Raw genomic sequence first — 17,753 nt, 5'->3', positions numbered from 1 at the left:
CCTTCAAGACTGTTGGAAGACCATTTCAGGTGACTACCTCTTGAAGCTCATCAAGAGAATGCCAAGAGTGTGCAAATCAGTAATCAAAGCAAAAGGTGGCTACTTTGAAGAACCTAGAATATGACATTTTCAGTTGTTTCACACTTTTTGTTATGTATATAATTCCATATATAATTCCACGTGTTAATTCATAGTTGTGATGCCTTCAGTGTGACTCTACAATTTTCATAGTCATGAAAATAAAGAAAACTCTTTGAATGAGAAGGTGTGTCCAAACTTTTGGTCTGTACTGTGTATATATATATATATATATATATATATATATATATATATATATATATATATATATATATATATATATATATATGAGATGTGTTCTGATGACCCCTTAATTTGAAAATAGTTGAGACATGACCTAGCCTACCCAGGAGTCTTAAAAAACGACGATCTGTATGAGGGTGGTACACTGTAATCTGTTAGTAATTGAACACAATTTAAATTTAGCAAAACAGCAATTTACAGTATAGTATAAACTATACAGAATATATGTATGTGGAGCATATGCTGCAACATTACAGTCATCAAAAAATCTTAATTTTATATATATATATATATATATATATATATATATATATATATATATATATATATTGGACATAGGAATTAAACTGCTTCGAAAAACGTGACTATGATGTGACCAATAATCTGTTGCCTGTAACCCATGAATAAAAATGTCAAACATTTTGTTACTACTTGGTCACAAAGTGGTTCAAAGTAATATTTTTTTGATAACATGAATTTTAATGGATTAAAAACGAAAGAAAAATCCAAATATGTTTAACCAAATAATGGTCGTGTTCAGACAGGATTTAGCTCTACCTTTATTTCGTCGTTTTGGGCGCAGCAGATGAGCATTTAATTGATATTTGCTTTGTAAAATACACTTTGCTATCATTTTGCTGAATCAGGCAAATGTATGTGATAAAGCAAAAGAGAAGAGATATAATAATGTTTTGTTAAAGGTGTTTCAATTTATTTGCTATTCTGGCTTATGCAGGAGTCATAAAACCAAGAAAAGACCAAAAGAAAAAGAAGTCTGATGTGAAATACAGCTCTGCTAATAAGTTTACATACCCTGGTATAATGTTTTATATTATTTCTATGAATCACAATAACTGAAATGACATTTTTCCCGCATACACACTTAATATTGTGTTTGAGCACCAATGACACGGATGTGAACGAGTGCCTTTTTCAGGTACAGTAGTAAAGCTGAAAATGATTCCTTCTATTCCAATATCTAATTCTTTACAAAGTGGCTCACTGGCTTTTGAGTTCCAGAGACTGTAAAGTCCATGCCAGATGGATTTCTTTCTCTCCTGCTTCTGCATTGTGCTGAAAATGTTAATTATTGTAGAAAGTCCATTCGTGCTCCACGCTCAGCTCCCTGGCTGACACATGCTAAATTTCCTGCAATGTTTTCTGATAATAGGCTTTGTTGATCTTGTCTCCAGACATCAAAATGAATGTTGTCAAAGTCCTTTGTCTCATCACTCGGCCTTATTTCAGATGGATCTCTTGAGACTTTTCTTAAAGTTCTCATATTTTAAGCACATTTTGTGGATAGAAAACCACAAAAGGGCCAATTGTTTTCTTGCATCTATTTAAACAGCTCTTGCGAATATTTCCTTATTGCCTAAAATAGCCACGTTGTTTTAGATGACCCTGTATTTGAGGTAGATAATGTTTACAGGATTATTCTTTGTATCTTACAAATCTTACTATTAACACCCACACAGATCACAGCCATTTACATTTATGGCATTTGGCAGACACCCTTCTCTAGAACCACTTAAAATTGAGCAGTTGAGGGTTAAGGACTGGGATCGTGACCTTCTGGTCCAAAGTCTAATGCCTTAACCATTGAGCTTCCATTTTCCACCCAGTCAAACAAGCAGATTCTCAGTTGCTTTGGAGCATTTTTCGAATCAAGCAAACTAGTAAGTGCATTTCTCGAAACAATGTGTACAGTGAAACACATTGGATTTCTTGCAAAAGCCCCAAAATCCTTAGTTCATCTCTCAAAAGTAAGTATTTGTGTCAATGAACATCTTATTATCATCAGAATAAGTCCTTTTGTCATTGTTCACAAACACGTTCTTCACAATGTTTATTCATGTTTTTTTAGTATGATGCTGCACAGTTTCAGTTCCTGATGTAAATTGTGGATTTGGTTACAATGGTTGAAATCTGTTTGGCATCTATGAATTTCAACGATACATTATGTATTTATTTGATTGCATATTTGATTTATATTGATTGCAAGAGACTGGACAGGATTCACACTTTTACTCTACTGTATTAGTGTCTGTTCTTTTCTTGGTTGTTCATCCATTTTCAGAAATTGTAATTCTGTGTTTTGCTCTGTTTCGTCATTTGAAGGTTCACGAGATTCACCTTTGACCTGTTTTAGAGAACTAGTTGATTATTGGTTGATCCGATAGGGTTCACTCGCCTTCATTAGTGACATTCAAGATTCAACTGCACAATTAATTAATTCAAGAAACATTTACATGAAAAAAAGTTTAATAGAAATTTTAGATGACATTCTGACAACTGGTTTAAACATTTTACATTCAATGACTTACAACGAACTGATGCCTGATTGTTTTGGGGGTGAAAACTATTCAGGTAAAATTAGAACAATATATTTTAATCAACATGAACATAAACAACTGATAATGTAGGTAACAGCAGACACGTGTACACAAATCAATGTAGAAAAGCATTCGCAAGTCGATCAAAGCAACGAGAATCGCTTTTATGATGAACAAGTGACTACATGAACAAGTAGTTTGAAAAAGCTCCAAAGCAACTTAGAAAAACTATAAACTTTACAGTAAATCTTGTGTATAAACAAATCCAACCTATATGGTTTAAACCTTTAACACAGGTGTTTAAACCCCTTTTCTGACCTTTCACCTGTGCGATTTCAGTCATTATATTATATCTATAATAAAGGCTCGTTTCTATGATAGCTGAGCATTATTACTAAATAAAAGAAATAATATATATGATTACGGCGACATTTTGGTTTGCCCCTTTGCCAGGGGTGTGTAAACTTATGAGCAGAAGTGTATATTAGGTGCTTTTGAAGGGGTCACACGTTAGCTTTGACTGTTACGTGTCATAAGATTGCCGCATATCATTTCAACACGATGCAGTTAGATGATCAAGAGTCTCTCAATGTGTTTATTACAGAACCTGCCTCCATCACAAAACTCAGCAACGATACAAAAGTACAACTATTTCAAAAACAACGTCATCATGTAAATTACATGTAAAGAGTAAAACAGTTGTGTGATATTTGACAGATAGATATAGTTATTAAATAGCATAAATATCTTGCTCCCTTTTGAGGTATCAAGTGAAAGACCTCCTGTAGAGCAGGGTGTATTAGGAACTGGTTTCACATGAGGTTTTCCAAACATAATACTTCATCATATATGAAGTATCACCACCAGAAGTCATGAAAGATGTTCTAATGGAGCAAACTCCTATCGCACAAATGCTAGTATATACTGGAAGTTAGGGTACTCCATAACAGTTCTGCTTTGCAATGTGTAGCTTTTGATTTTGCACAAATATTTATTTATATTATTATTATTATTTTTTTTACAACATAGCATGTGCTAGTGTAAATAATGAAGCTTGAATTTCACATTGTACATATCTTTTATTGTACATATCCAATATCCCTTCTGTGTCATTAAAACGTCCTTACAACCATAACGGACTGGTTTCATCCACAGCGTCAGTGTTGTTGTTTCTGTGTTTTTTCATGAAGAGCAGAGGAGCAACGCAGATGATACACGCACCTCTCTGGTGTCCTCCTTTTCCTTAGATGGTGGTGCGTGTGTACAAGTGACTGCGACACTTGGGGCATTTGTGCAGAACATCTTTCAAAGAGCTGACACAGAAGGGGATGAGGCAGCAGCCAGCGATGCAGCTAAATGAGGAAACAATGTAGAAGGTACATCAGAGGAGGCGTACGGGAAACGCAAACCCTGGTTTAAATGACATATCTTTAATGCATAGCTTTCGGGCAAACAAAACCAAATACACATCATGAATTTGGTCTGCAGTGGACAGTATGCTATCAAAAGTGCTCCAAGGAGGGAACAGTGGTGAACCGGCGACAGGGTCGTGGGCGGCAGAGGCTCATTGATGCATGTGGGGAGTGAAGGCTGGACAGTGTGGTCCGATCCAACAGACGAGCTCCTGTAGCTCAAACTCCTGAAGAAGTTCATGCTGTTAAAGCTCAGACTGTTTTGGCAGTAAAAGGGGGACCAACACAATATTAGGCAGGTGGTCATAATGTTATGCCTGATGACTTGTGGAACTCTAACAGAAGAACTTCTGCAAGCTGTAGAACAGGAGAGATGATGTTAACAGACTTCCTCACCCACACAGTCTAACATGGAGGTGGAAGCTTAATGGTTTGGGGTTGTTTTGGAGAAGGGACGGTTGGAGACTTATTCCAGGTGTAGGGAAAACTGAATCAACACAACTATTGTTCTACATTTAATTATTCTATACATACTTATTACCATTCCATATATAATTCCGTCTGGATCGGCATGACGCATCCTAAAACATGCATCCAAGCTCTGTAAGCATTATCTAGAGAACAAACAGTCGTCTGGAGTGATATCTATCATGGAATAACCTGCCCAGTCACTGCACCTAAATCCTATTGAACTGCTCTGGGATGAACCGGATCACGAGGTCAGAAAGAAATCTCAAACTAGTGAAGAACACCTTTAGCAAGTTTTACAATAGGCATGGCATAGCTTTGGATGATGTTTGGAGAAACAAATGACCAGGATGCTGAGAGTGTGTAAAACTGGTATTCATGCTAAGAGACGATCTTTCACTGAAAATAAAGTGTAACATCGGTACATTTAGAACCACATGTGAAATAAAAAGTCAGGTGTCCCAATACTTTTGTCCATATAGTGAGTATAAGTATTTTTTTTAAAATACATTATCTATCTATCTATCTATCTATCTATCTATCTATCTATCTATCTATCTATCTATCTATCTATCTATCTATCTAAAAATTAAAATATGTAAAAATAAATAAATAAATATCTTCTTCTTTCGTCTGCTCCCATTAGGGGGCGCCACAGCGGATCATCCGTCTCCATACCCCCCTGTCCTCTACATCTGCCTCTTTCCCACCTACAACCTGCATTTTCTCCCTCACCACATCCATAAACCTCCTCCTTGGTCTTCCTCTTTTCCTCCTTCCTGGTGGCTCCATCCTCAGCATTCTCCTACTGATATACCCCATGTCCCTCCTCTGCACATGTCCAAACCATCTGAATCTCGCCTCCCTTACCTTGTCTCCAAAAATAAATAAATATATACCAGGAAAAAAAAGTTCACTATGTTTCAAAAAAAAAAAAAAAAAATGTTAAATTTTTCCGTATATTTAAAAAAACATACAGTTTCTTGCTTCTTCGAAGTCATAAAGGACATACATTTTGTTAATATCCCCACATTTCTGGAGAGAGAGTGTGTGTGTGTGTGAAGTAAAGGCTCTTCACTGGGGGTATATAAATATAAAACACTCTGAAACGGATGTGCAGTAGAACATCACGCTGCATTAATTATTCAAATACAGTTATAGATTTGAACTTTCACTTTTACTTGAATAGAAATGTATAAAGAGTGAAGAGCACTGTTACTGGAGACATTCAAAGTACAAATCTCTCGAGTACTGGATTTGTGTACTTCATCCATCAGTGGTACACAAATTACTCCTGCAGTGTACTATTATAGATAGATTCTCAATCGAGTATGTTTATTTTGTTTGCGGTAACATGACTTTCGCTCTCTTTGCTGTATGTAAAAGCTTTTGGGGATGTTTACTTTTCATAATGTTCAGGCATAAACTTCACAGAAACGTTTGCTTGTGTAAGCAGTGTCATTTCTTTTGCTTTATGTAATCCAGTAGATTTTGTGTGAACGGTTTACACAATTTATAACCGTCGATCAAATACTGGGGTTTGTGTTAAACCTGTATTTATACTCACCAAATAAAGGTGGATGCCAGGCACACGAGCCAGGCGGTGTTCCCAATCTCTGTACTGACCTCTGTTATAATGTACTGTCCACAGTATGGGCACAACGTATGGGAAGGGTGCCGTGGAAGTTTTTCTACATCTGTAATTATTTGAGGAGCTGAAACACACACACACACACACACACACACACACACACACACACTTCAAGATTTTTTTTATCCCGCAAAGTGTCAGTAACTCACACTAATAAGTGTTCACTCTAGACTCAATAACACGTGGAATGAAAGTTTTTCTAAAACGTATTATTTTAATGATTCCTTTTATTAAATAAAAGCATCCCATTTTGGATTTTGTTTCCATTTTCCTTCTCCACTCTTCTGGGAAGATGTTTCACTAGATTTTAGAAGGTGATTGTGGAGATTAGTGAGAGATTCATTCAGCCACAAAGGGTGTTAGTAAAGTCAGGTACAGATGTAGGTGAGGTGAGGAGGCCTGGGGTGCAGTCAGTGTTCACATTAATCCCAAAGGTGTTTAACAGGGTTGAGGTCAGAGCTCTATAGCAGGAGATCTTCCACTCCAACCCATATAAAGCATATCTTCATGCAGCTGGATTTGTGCACAGGGGGATTCTCATGCTGGAACAGATTTGGGTCTCCTAGTTAGAATGAAAGAGAGATTTAATGCTACCGCATCCAAAACATCGTCTCCAAACCTGTTCCAGCATGACAATGCCCTGTGCATTGTTGTGTGTTTCCAGATTTGTGGTTTGGTGGAACAACCAGTTACGGAAAGAACCCAGTGTGCATATGGCTGGAAAATTCAGGTGTCCTAATACTTTTGTCCAAACAGTGTGTATATATGTATATATGTGCGTGTGTGTGTGTATATATATATATATATATATATATATATATATATATATATATATATATATATATATATATATATATATATACACACACACACACACACACACACACACACACACACACACACACACACACACACACACATATACATATAGGGGCGTAACAGTGCACGTATTTGTTACAATACAATATGTAACAATACGAGTTCCCTCAGGAAGGTATTAAGTAAAGGACCGCAAAACGCACTTTGAGTGCATTTTAGTATTATTTTAATTATTAAACTGGTGGTCTAGTGGTTAGGATGCGGTGCTCTCACCGCTGCGGCCCCGGGTTCGATCCCCGGTCAGGGAACCAACCCCAGCCACTCTTAGTGCCGGTCCCAAGCCCGGATAAATGGGGAGGGTTGCGTTAGGAAGGGCATCCAGCGTAAAAACGTGCCAAATCAAACATGCGGATGATCCGATGTGGCGACCCCTAATGGGAGAAGCCGAAAGAAAGTTTTTATAATTATTAAACTACAAAAACACAACAATGCCAGCGGTATAAAAAAAATAAAACTAGATTTAGCGCAGTGTCACTGTGGCAGTATCATATCGTTTTTTTGGGATATGATGGCCTTTATTATAGAAACCAGCTTTACAGGAGAAGAAAAAATTTATACAAATGGATTCTAGTTAAAAAAAAAAAAGAGTTTTAATTTGAACTAAAGACACAAGATTGCATTCTGAAAATAGGACCGAAAATAAGCTGCAAAGACAAAATGAACGCAACACAAGAGCAGGAAAAAGCAATGTACAAAAGAATGATGGCCTGTGATTCTAAATTGCCTTCAGGTCTTTACAAAAACAAACATCCTGCTGCATTAATGCAGGTTGAGAAATAAAGCAAATATTTCATTCATTCATTCCACAAACAATTAAGCAGATTGAATGGATTTTACTATAAACCTTTCTGTTAAATGGATATTTCTATAGAACAAGTGTAGTTATGATTTAATCAAGAAAGACTATAAATATCTCATGGATGTGTGTGTCAGCATATCTGATCTCATATATGTCAAGATGCTGGATTTTGGAAGGGATTGGTTGTAAATTCAATTCCCAGAAACACAAAGATGTTCAGCGTATAAAATTGACAAACATTAAAATTTTTAAATATTTATACAAACGCAGGGTTCTGACCTGGATGGGACGGCGGCTTATCCACAGTAACTATCTCATTATTTGAAGGGTCGTATATTTGCGTGGAGCTAAAACCTGCACCTATGAAGCCAAATAAAAAAGTGTTATTAGATATGAAATCAGTAGTGGAGAAGGAGTAAAGAATTGAGTAGAAGCACAAAGTTTTTACCTTCTAGCTCTTCTTTTAACGCTTGTAGTGCTAGTTTCTTTGCTGAAAGCTCCTTGAGATCCTCCTCGATCTTTCCGTACTCATCTTTCTCATCAGTCGGGCACACTGCTGATCAATTTGAAACGACGGAAAAATCAATCGTCAATCAAACCGCCTAAGACGAGCGCTATTTCGACTATTACAGAACGATCCTTATGTTTTATATATAAAATGATATTGTATTATTGTTGTTCTTTAAAATAACAGCAAAGAATAAGCAAAGTCCTGACCTTCGCTGCTGTAGCCAGCATTCTGGCGGAATTCCTTCAGCATGGCAAGCATATGAAGTCTGTTGTTGAGCTGCTCTCTGTGGAGCGTCAGCTTTTGTAGCTCCACCAAGATCCTCTCCAGCTCCTTCTCGTTCGCTGGTGTCGCAGCCATGCTGAACGCAGAGAAGGAGGCAAAACCTGATCTCTATCCTCAATCTAACCTTTCTAAAAAGAGTAGTTTATAAGCAGCATCGCAAACTGGCTGCCATCGTACCCGAAAACTTCGACAAGCCTGACACCTGAATGGAGGCCAAACTGATTGTATAAGATCACCAGTTATTGGAGAGGGGAAAAAAAACCACTAACAAGAGTAAATACAAACAAGTTGGGATTTTAATAAACTTCAACTACAAAAAAAAAATATGTACAAAATAAAATAAATAGACCACCTCAGAAGCTTCAAATGTGGTTTGAATTGATTTCGTCCATGATCCAAGATAAAGAGTCAATAGTACCAAAAGAGAAAATTCCCAATGTCCTTGCCCTGTTAAAGCTCCTAAAGGCGGACGAATACTGAGGCACGCGAACGTGAGATCTTCATTAAGGAAATGCCAGTGGTGAAATTTTCATGTCATGGCACCAGGAACAAAGTCGTACTGTCTATAAGAGGTGGTAAAACGTCGACGTGCGTATTCTTAGACCCGTGGAATCATCTGGACTACGGATGCTGCAGATTAAAGAAAAAGAAAAATCACCCAGAAAAATGACCAAAAGACAAAAAATTCACTTATATCCCTTAAAATAATATTATGGTGCATAATATAATATAATATGCAAATGTAGAGGTTTTAAAATATGTGACAAAAGCTCTCTATCCTTCTCGCCACACAAATTTGAATACTGAATGTGAACACGAGTGGGGGAACAACAGACTTTTGAGCTCCACAAATAGAACTCGAGCTTGTCATGGAAGGAAGGAATGTAATGAACACGTCTTACGCTTATTTCTTCCTCAGCTTCTTCATGAATGTCACTTCGTCTCTGTTCCTGATTTCATAGCTGAAGACAGAAACATTGGAGAAGGGATACGACATATTACACGACTTCAGTGGCATGATGGAGCTACAGAGAAAATGCAGGGATGTGTGTAAAATAACAAAGATCAACATATGATGTATAATCTGTGCAATGACAATACAAAACTCTAATTTACAGAACCAAAAGTACTTTCTTTACCATTTTTATAATATATATAAATCTCAATGTGCAGCTTGTGTAGCAGTACAGATTTACTGTTCTCTAAAAATAACTCAAAATACAGCCATTTTTGTCTAAATAACTGGCAACAAAAGTGGGTACACATTAGTCATGATCATGTTTTTATCTGCTTGACAGGACCGTACAAATTTGTGTATCTCGTATTAGAGCAGTTCAGATTTGGTGCCTATGAGTACAATTCTCTCAAACTGACCACTGGATGTTCAACATGGCATCTCGTGGTAAAGACTCTCTGAGGATTGTAGAATTAGAATCGTTTCTCTCCACAAAGATGCCGAGACTATAAGAAGATCTAAACTAAAAGACACTAAAACTGAGTTACAGTACAGTAATCAGGGTCCTACAGAGATTTTCTAAGACGGTTTCCACTCAGAACAGGCGTCGCAGGGGTCCATCAAAGAAGTTGTGCATCAGATGCAGAAGCTGCTTTAAAAAACAGACACACGAGTGCTGCAGCATTGCTTTAGAGGTTGCAGAAGTGAAAGGTCCGCTTGTCAATGCTCAGACCATACGGCGCAAGCCGGTTTGCAGGCCGTCATCCCAGAAGGAGCCTCTTCTGAAGCCGCTCACAAGAAATCCTGCAAACAGTTTGCTGAGTAAAACTGTTCAAGATCATGAATTACTGGAACCATGTCCTGTGGTCTGACAAGATAAACTTGTTTGTCTCAGATGGTGTCCAGCATGTGTGACAACGCTTTTCTAAGTACTTAGAAAAAGCATGGTGGTGGTAGCATCATAGTCTGGGGCTGCATGAGTGCTGCTGGTACTGGAAAGCTGTGGTTCATTGCGGGAAACATGGATTCCAACATGTACTGTGACGTTCTGAAGTTTTCCAACATAATAACAACCCCAAACACACCTCCAGGATGACAACTGTCTTGCTGAGGAAGCTGAAGGTGAAGGTGATGGAGTGGCCAAGTATGTCCTGTGGGGCATCCTAAAGTTGAAAGTGGAGAACTAGCCATGTGTCTAACATCCAGCAGCTCTGTGATGTCATTATGGAGGAGTGGAAGAGGATCCCAGCAACAACCTGTGCAGCTCTGGTGAATTCCATTCCCAGGAGGATTAAGGCAGTGCCAGATAACAATGGTGCTCACACAAAACAGTGACACTTTGGACACAGATTTGACGTGTTCATTGAGGGTGTACTCACCAGTAACCAGTTATTTAGACAATAATGATTTTATACGCACATTCACAAACGCACACACAATATGAAGAAAAGTATTGGGACACCTGACTTTTCCAGCCATATGTGTTTCTTTCTCAAACAGGTCCTACAAACTTGGAGTAACATAATTGTATCTTTGGATGCGAGAGCATTTAATATACCCTTCACTTGAACAAGGAGACCCAAACCTGTTCCTGTATGACAATACCCCTGCACAAAGCATACTAGATCTGCTTTACATGGTTTGCACACGAAGCACTTTATGTGGCGAGGACACTTTCTCTGGTCCTTGGCTCTGTGTTCTGTTATGTAGCTCTGTGTTCTGTAATGTAGCTCTATGTTCTGTAATGTAGCTCTATGTTCTGTTATGTAGCTCTGTGTTCTGTAATGTAGCTCTATGTTCTGTTATGTAGCTCTGTGTTCTGTAATGTAGCTCTATGTTCTGTTATGTATCTCTTCGTTCTGTAATGTAGCTCTATGTTCTGTTATGTAGCTCTGTGTTCTGTAATGTAGCTCTATGTTCTGTTATGTATCTCTTCGTTCTGTAATGTAGCTCTATGTTCTGTTATGTAGCTCTGTGTTCTGTAATGTAGCTCTATGTTCTGTTATGTAGCTCTGTGTTCTGTAATGTAGCTCTATGTTCTGTTATGTAGCTCTGCGTTCTGTAATGTAGCTCTATGTTCTGTTATGTAGCTCTGTGTTCTGTAATGTAGCTCTATGTTCTGTTATGTAGCTCTATGTTCTGTAATGTAGCTCTGCATTCTGTTATGTAGCTCTGTGTTCTGTTATGTAGCTCTATGTTCTGTTATGTAGCACTGCGTTCTGTTATGTAGCTCTATGTTCTGTTATGTAGCTCTATGTTCTGTTATGTAGATCTGTGTTCTGTTATGTAGCTCTGCGTTCTGTAGCACTGCGTTCTGTTATGTAGCACTGCGTTCTGTTATGTAGCTCTATGTTCTGTTATGTAGCTCTGTTCTGTAGCTCTGTGTTCTGCTATGTAGCTCTGTGTTCTACTATGTAGCTCTGTGTTCTGTAGTGTAGCTCTATGTTCTGTTATGTAGCTCTGTGTTCTGGTATGTAGCTCTGCGTTCTGCACTGTTTTCCACTTACTCTTTCAGTTTCTTTTTGTCGTCCTCCAACCTTTCCCCGTTAAAAGCCAAGTGAAACGTTCTCCACACGTATCTCCTGGAAAAATCAATTTCTGAATAATAAATCCATTTCCTTCTAGTGGCAAAAACAATTGAATAAAAATCGGCTGCCTTTCCGATACGAGAGACTCACCAGCTGATGTGTTTGATGCCGCCCTCTCGCTGCTGCTTCAGTTCCAAGTAGCGTTGAATGGCCTTCTTCAGATCCAGTACAGTGGCAGACTGCACCACCACAATCGCTGAAGAAAAAAAAAACAGACTTCATCAGTTCCAGCCTCAATTTTGAGTTTTATTATAATCATAAACATTAATAAACTGAAACCGATGGTCAAATAGACGCCATGCAGGCAATCGATTGATGCATGTAAACTTCATTCTTTTGGATTTGGATCTTCTGAACCACCAAGATACATTAGAACCCCTGTCCATTTACTCTCATATAAGCTTGCTGGGCATCTTACTCCAACTCACCCCCCCCTTTCCTGAGCTCCACTCTTCTGGAAAGGCTTTAGTTTTTTTTGTAACATGGATTACATACTGAAAAGTGGCCCATGACCTAATGTTAATTGTGTAACGGCTGTTATCTCTGTTTAAATAACAATTAAATGAGTTTGAAAGGGTTTTATATAATAATAAAATAAACAAAGAGGCAAAAATGAGTCATACAGTATGTACAGTAGCTGAATGAGTCACTGGAGTGGTTCATTTCTGTGATTTTTCAAAAACTGAGACACGTTTTACTTCATGGCCTATCTTGAACTTACGCATGACTTCTCCATCAGCTTTACACACACGGACCGTCATAGCCTGGCCATACTCCAGAGCTATCTGAGAGTTCACCTCCTCCAGGGTCACCTACAGAGAGAGAGAGAGACTTTATTTTTACTTACAAAACTCCTTTAATTTCACAGTTGTGATGTGTTCACTATTCTTATTTCAAATACGATGTGTTTTTTTTCTTTTCCTAACACCTATTTAAAGCAGTAGAATAGGTCAAAGGTAAATAAATAGGTAAAGAGATAGTTAAAAAGTGAAATACAGGGGTGAAAAATGTACTATCATAAGTGAAGGTAGTAAGAAAGATACAAATAAATAGAGAGAGAGAGAGAGAGAGAGAGAGAGAGAGAGAGAGAGAGAGAGAGAGAGAGAGAGAGAGAGAGAGAGAGAAATGCCGAGTTGTTTGGCTTAAACCAATTTGTCCCTTAACACTAAAATTAAAATCAGCTAATAATATTTATTACTGATGATGATGTTAATGATGATGATGTTGTTGATTATGTTTATGTTGAAGATGATTATTATTATTATCCTTGTGCTCCAGAAAATCTGATTACATGCACATTATCAACTTGTGCTGTTAATATAATGAACAGCAGCTACGCTAATTTCTCTCCACTGCTTCTCTTTCTCTCCCCATCCTGAGAAATCTTGAGGTTGCTCCAGCCCCAGTCACAAGATTAAGGACCTTTAAAGAATTAGATGCCGACCCTGAAACACCCCGAACCATCTAGAGACGTAGCAGTGACAATTGGATCCCACTTTATGTGGTGTTTTGACACTGGACCCCCTGGAGTGTTTAAAGGCTCTGGCATGGAGAAGCTGGTGTTGGATCTGTAATGATCACAAATGTTGAGCTATTTTATAAGTTGCTCAGTAGCTCCTAGTTTTATAAACCACACTGACTGTATAAGGCTGTAGAAGGAACATTACTTATAATCTTACACTCCAGTGCTCATGTTAGTTCTCACTCTCCAGTGTTCTGTATTGGTTAAAGTCTATAATCACACTCTTAGTGTCACCCAAATGAGGATGGGTTCCCCTTTTGATTCTGGTTTCTCTCAAGGTTTCTTCCTCATAACATCTAAGGGAGTTTTTCCTCACCACAGTCGCCATGGCTGCTCATCAGGGATAAATACACATCATTCACCTTAACTGTTGATTTCTGTAAAGCTGCTTTGAGACAATGTCTGTTGTGTAAAGACTTGACTTGATTATGTTTATGTTGATGATGTTGGGTTTTCATGTAAAGACCATGTCTAAAATTCACAAACCTGAATCGGCAGGTCACATAAGAGTGGGTCCTGAACAATCAAAGCCAAGCCTTCTTCAAAAATATCCAGGAATTCAGAATGGGGCAAAGCCTCCTCATCCTCCTCTTCATCCTCATCCTCCTTTCTCTGTTCATCATGTACAGTTTCCTCTACGAGTTTGACTTCCATCTCCTGCACACCTTCAATAGTTTCTGTCTTCTCGGTCTTTATCTCACTGCTCATTTTTAAACCCAAATGAACTGATCTGAGAGAAATACTGCAGTATAATTATAACTATAAATTCTGTGTTGACGAAAATAATGAACTAATGAACTGATCCTGTTTACAGTTTGCGCTTGTGGACCCATAAAGCGTGGGTTGTGTGTTGGGGAAGGAAAAGAGGACGGACTTACTTCCGGTTTGTGTTTAGCTGAAACGAGTGGCATATTATATATATATATATATATATATATATATATATATATATATATATATATATATATATATATATATATATATATATAAAAACAGCACCGACCCGTACATTTTAGCTTTCAGTATGATTGTGTGGAAACATTTAAAACTTCACATGGCATCCGGAAACTCGAAACACACGCTAGGGTAAACAGGGATATGAATCTTGGGCGGGGTTTTATTCTGCTCTTCCCTCCCTGTTGTAGTGCACTAACTAGTCTGTGAAAAGCATATTTTCCCTTAAACACATTCATTTGAGATTCAGCCACAAACCCAGAAAAGTCGGCTGTTTCTTTTTTTATGATATCGGTTGAGAACAGCACATACGGATTTTAAAAACAAAGTCAAAAAGTTAAAGGTTAAGTTTTTAAAACATATACTTGAATGCTATATTTATATATAGACCATATATTTAACGATGTCTAAGGAGTTTCGTCATCTGTTGTTTCTGGTCGGACCCAATAAGTCGTTGCACTGGTGTGGTGTAATAGCAGGGTGAATATCAGGACTGAGAGTTGAGTTGCGTTTGCACAGGATACAGAAACATGCTGCTGTTCTGCCCAACATGTGGGAATGTGCTGGTGGTGGAAGAGGGTCAACGATGCTACAGATTCGCCTGCAACACCTGTCCTTACGTACACAACATTACAAGAAAGGTAAGTGCAAAGATCAGACACGCGCGTGTGAGTGAGTGAGTGTGTGTGTGTGTGAGAGAGAGAGACAGACAGACAGACAGAGACAGACAGAGAGAGTGAAAAGATGGAAACACACAGACAGATAAACTGAGAGTAAAAGGTATATACACAAAGGCAGAGACAGACACAGAGAGAGAGAGTAAAAGAGATGGCCAGAGAGAGAGAGAGAGAGAGAGAGGAGGAGAGATTGACACATGCACACAGACAGTTGTGTTAAAAGAGGTTATTAATAAAATGTAACTTGGTGAAATGGCTGAAGTGTGAGCTTGTGTTCTCTTCAGGTCAACAACAGAAAGTATCCCAAACTGAAAGAGGTGGATGATGTTCTTGGAGGCTCTGCTGCCTGGGAAAACGTGGATTCCACTGCAGGTATGTCCAACATATCAAACCTCACAAAACGTTGTGGACATCTGATCTTTTCCAAACTGTGGTCTTGAAGCACACAATTGAGAATGTCTTTGTATTACAATTCATCACTGGAGACCCAAACGCTGCTCCAGCATGATGAAGCTCCCGTGCACAAAGTAAGCTCCATGAACACATTGTGTGTGAGTGGAAGACTTGGAGAGTCCAGCACAGAGCCTGGAACACCTTTCGGATGAACTGGAACACTTGACTGCAGACCCCAGACATCCTCATCCAACATCCTGATCTGATTGCTGTTCTTGTAGCTGGATGATCACAAATCCACCCAGTCATACTTGAATACTAGAGAGGAGCCATTTTAAAGAATTAGGTTTATTATACTAATCAGGTATAACATTATAACCACCTGCCTAATCTTGTGTTGGTCCCCCTTTTGCTGCCCAAACAGTTCTGACCCATTGAGCATTAACGGCATGAACTTCTTCAGCCGTTTGAGCTACAGGAGCTGCAGTTTTGGAGATGCTCTGCCCCAGTTGTCTAGCCATCACAATTTGTCAAACTGGCTCAAATCCTTACGCTCACTCGTTTCTCCTGCTTCTAACACATCAAATTTGAAGATATACTGTATATGGTAATGTGGGTGTGGTGATCAGGTGTCCACATACTTTTGCCCATAGCCTAAAAATAAAATACTAACACTATATAAGTGCAGACTTCCAGCTTAAACCGTGAGCTGAAACTAATGTATAAGCAGGTTAGTTTTCTTTCAAGCCGGCGAATGAGATGTTCTCTGTTCTCTTTAGAACCCTGTCCGAAGTGTGAGCACCCGAGGGCGTATTTCATGCAAATACAGACCAGATCTGCTGATGAGCCCATGACTACGTTCTACAAGTGCTGCAGCCAGCAGTGTGGTCATCGGTGGAGAGACTGATCAGATGTTGATCCCCATAGACCTTCTCAGCTCTCGCCCTGTATTACCCCGTATTCCTCACGTGCACTTTTCCACCCTCCTGAAGGATGCGCAGGATTCCAGGATCCGGTTTGGGAAACCTGCGCTATATAGACTGATCAACTCCGTTTCCACACGGCTGTCTCTCCACACTTTATTAAGGTGAAGGAAGCTGTTGGACAGGAAGATATGGATTTCTTTCGATTTATCTACGTGCTTATTATTTTTATTTTTGAAAAGATACACGACATGATCGGCTTTTCCTTCTGAATCGAAAACTGCCTTAATAAAAAAGTCTCAGCGACACGATCGCTCTCAGAAGAGACGATTCTTTTTATTATTATTATTCTCAGAATAATAATTGTACACAGTCAGGTTTGTTCTTTACATGACAATTCCAGTTCAGAAGGCGTATCATACCACAAACTACTCGTAGCTGTTGGATCTAAACGTGTATAATTCGTGTTATAACACGTGTAATACGTGTATAATTCGGTCTTTCACAGCCACTTTTTGCAAAAGCGTCGGAGGCCTGCGGGGTTCGAACGAAAGTTAAAGGGATACGGCTCAAATTCAGAGGAGCATGCATACCGCTTTCGTATTAGGGTGTTGGCCTGGTGATCGTGCCCGTATAAATACACATGGACGAACTAGACGGTGGTGATGAAGCGCGACGAAACTCGATCCCGCTACGGCGTCATGAGGCGAGTGCAAAATGAAGAGGGAGGGTGGGAATTAAAGCTTCAAACCAGGTGTGCATGGTGGTTGTATTACGTAAAGGAAAAGATAACGTATAGAAAACGTAGATAAGACCTGACGCAAACGATCCCTCCTTCTTCTGATGACGTGTGAGATCACCCGGGTGTTACACGGAGCCTGATCATTTCTTCATGATTGTATGAGAGTAAAATATTTTGTGATTTGACCTTGTAATACTTCTGAAAAATAAATAAATGCAAAGCTTAGTCGTAGTAGAAAGTGCACATCCAGGTACAGCGACAGCACAGAAAACTCATGCTTTGAAACCAGGACGGAGGAGCGTTAAGAATTATTCTTAACATTCACAGTTCGGTAAGACGG

General features: G+C 38.7%; 3 protein-coding genes across 5 annotated transcripts; 1 reads left to right on the top strand and 2 right to left on the bottom strand.

Annotated features, from left to right (window-relative positions):
- Window positions 1-2,516: 2,516 nt before the first annotated feature.
- Window positions 2,517-8,873, bottom strand: LOC124376451 (lipopolysaccharide-induced tumor necrosis factor-alpha factor-like). Of its 2 annotated transcripts, XM_046835546.1 has the most exons (6): window positions 8,837-8,873; window positions 8,584-8,735; window positions 8,315-8,422; window positions 8,146-8,226; window positions 6,105-6,252; window positions 2,517-4,009 (listed from the first exon to the last, which is right to left on the bottom strand). In XM_046835546.1, the coding sequence occupies exons 2-6, from the start codon at window positions 8,732-8,734 to the stop codon at window positions 3,901-3,903; spliced, it is 597 nt and encodes a 198-aa protein (XP_046691502.1). In that variant the 5' UTR covers window position 8,735; window positions 8,837-8,873; the 3' UTR covers window positions 2,517-3,900. The 2 variants fall into 2 exon arrangements, with proteins under 2 accessions (XP_046691502.1, XP_046691503.1); XM_046835547.1 differs by lacking the exon at window positions 8,837-8,873 and having other exon boundaries at window positions 8,315-8,419; window positions 8,584-8,806.
- Window positions 8,874-8,937: 64 nt separating this feature from the next.
- On the bottom strand, window positions 8,938-14,603 carry snrnp25 (small nuclear ribonucleoprotein 25). Of its 2 annotated transcripts, none has more exons than XM_046835544.1 (6): window positions 14,211-14,603; window positions 12,924-13,014; window positions 12,293-12,398; window positions 12,122-12,196; window positions 9,562-9,684; window positions 8,938-9,289 (listed from the first exon to the last, which is right to left on the bottom strand). In XM_046835544.1, exons 1-5 carry the CDS (start codon window positions 14,430-14,432, stop codon window positions 9,564-9,566), a joined length of 615 nt encoding a protein of 204 aa, XP_046691500.1. In that variant the 5' UTR covers window positions 14,433-14,603; the 3' UTR covers window positions 8,938-9,289; window positions 9,562-9,563. The 2 variants fall into 2 exon arrangements, with proteins under 2 accessions (XP_046691500.1, XP_046691501.1); XM_046835545.1 differs by having other exon boundaries at window positions 9,562-9,621; window positions 14,211-14,600.
- A 326-nt stretch (window positions 14,604-14,929) lies between these two features.
- polr3k (polymerase (RNA) III (DNA directed) polypeptide K) lies at window positions 14,930-16,994 on the top strand. The gene is made up of 3 exons (XM_046834257.1): window positions 14,930-15,319; window positions 15,640-15,727; window positions 16,528-16,994. Exons 1-3 carry the CDS (start codon window positions 15,209-15,211, stop codon window positions 16,653-16,655), a joined length of 327 nt encoding a protein of 108 aa, XP_046690213.1. The 5' UTR covers window positions 14,930-15,208; the 3' UTR covers window positions 16,656-16,994.
- Window positions 16,995-17,753: the final 759 nt, after the last annotated feature.

The sequence above is a fragment of the Silurus meridionalis genome, chromosome 22 (assembly GCF_014805685.1).
Source record: "Silurus meridionalis isolate SWU-2019-XX chromosome 22, ASM1480568v1, whole genome shotgun sequence".
Classification (NCBI taxonomy): domain Eukaryota; kingdom Metazoa; phylum Chordata; class Actinopteri; order Siluriformes; family Siluridae; genus Silurus; species Silurus meridionalis.
Note: the sequence above shows the minus strand (reverse complement) of the source record. Positions and strands in the feature narration are given on the sequence as shown.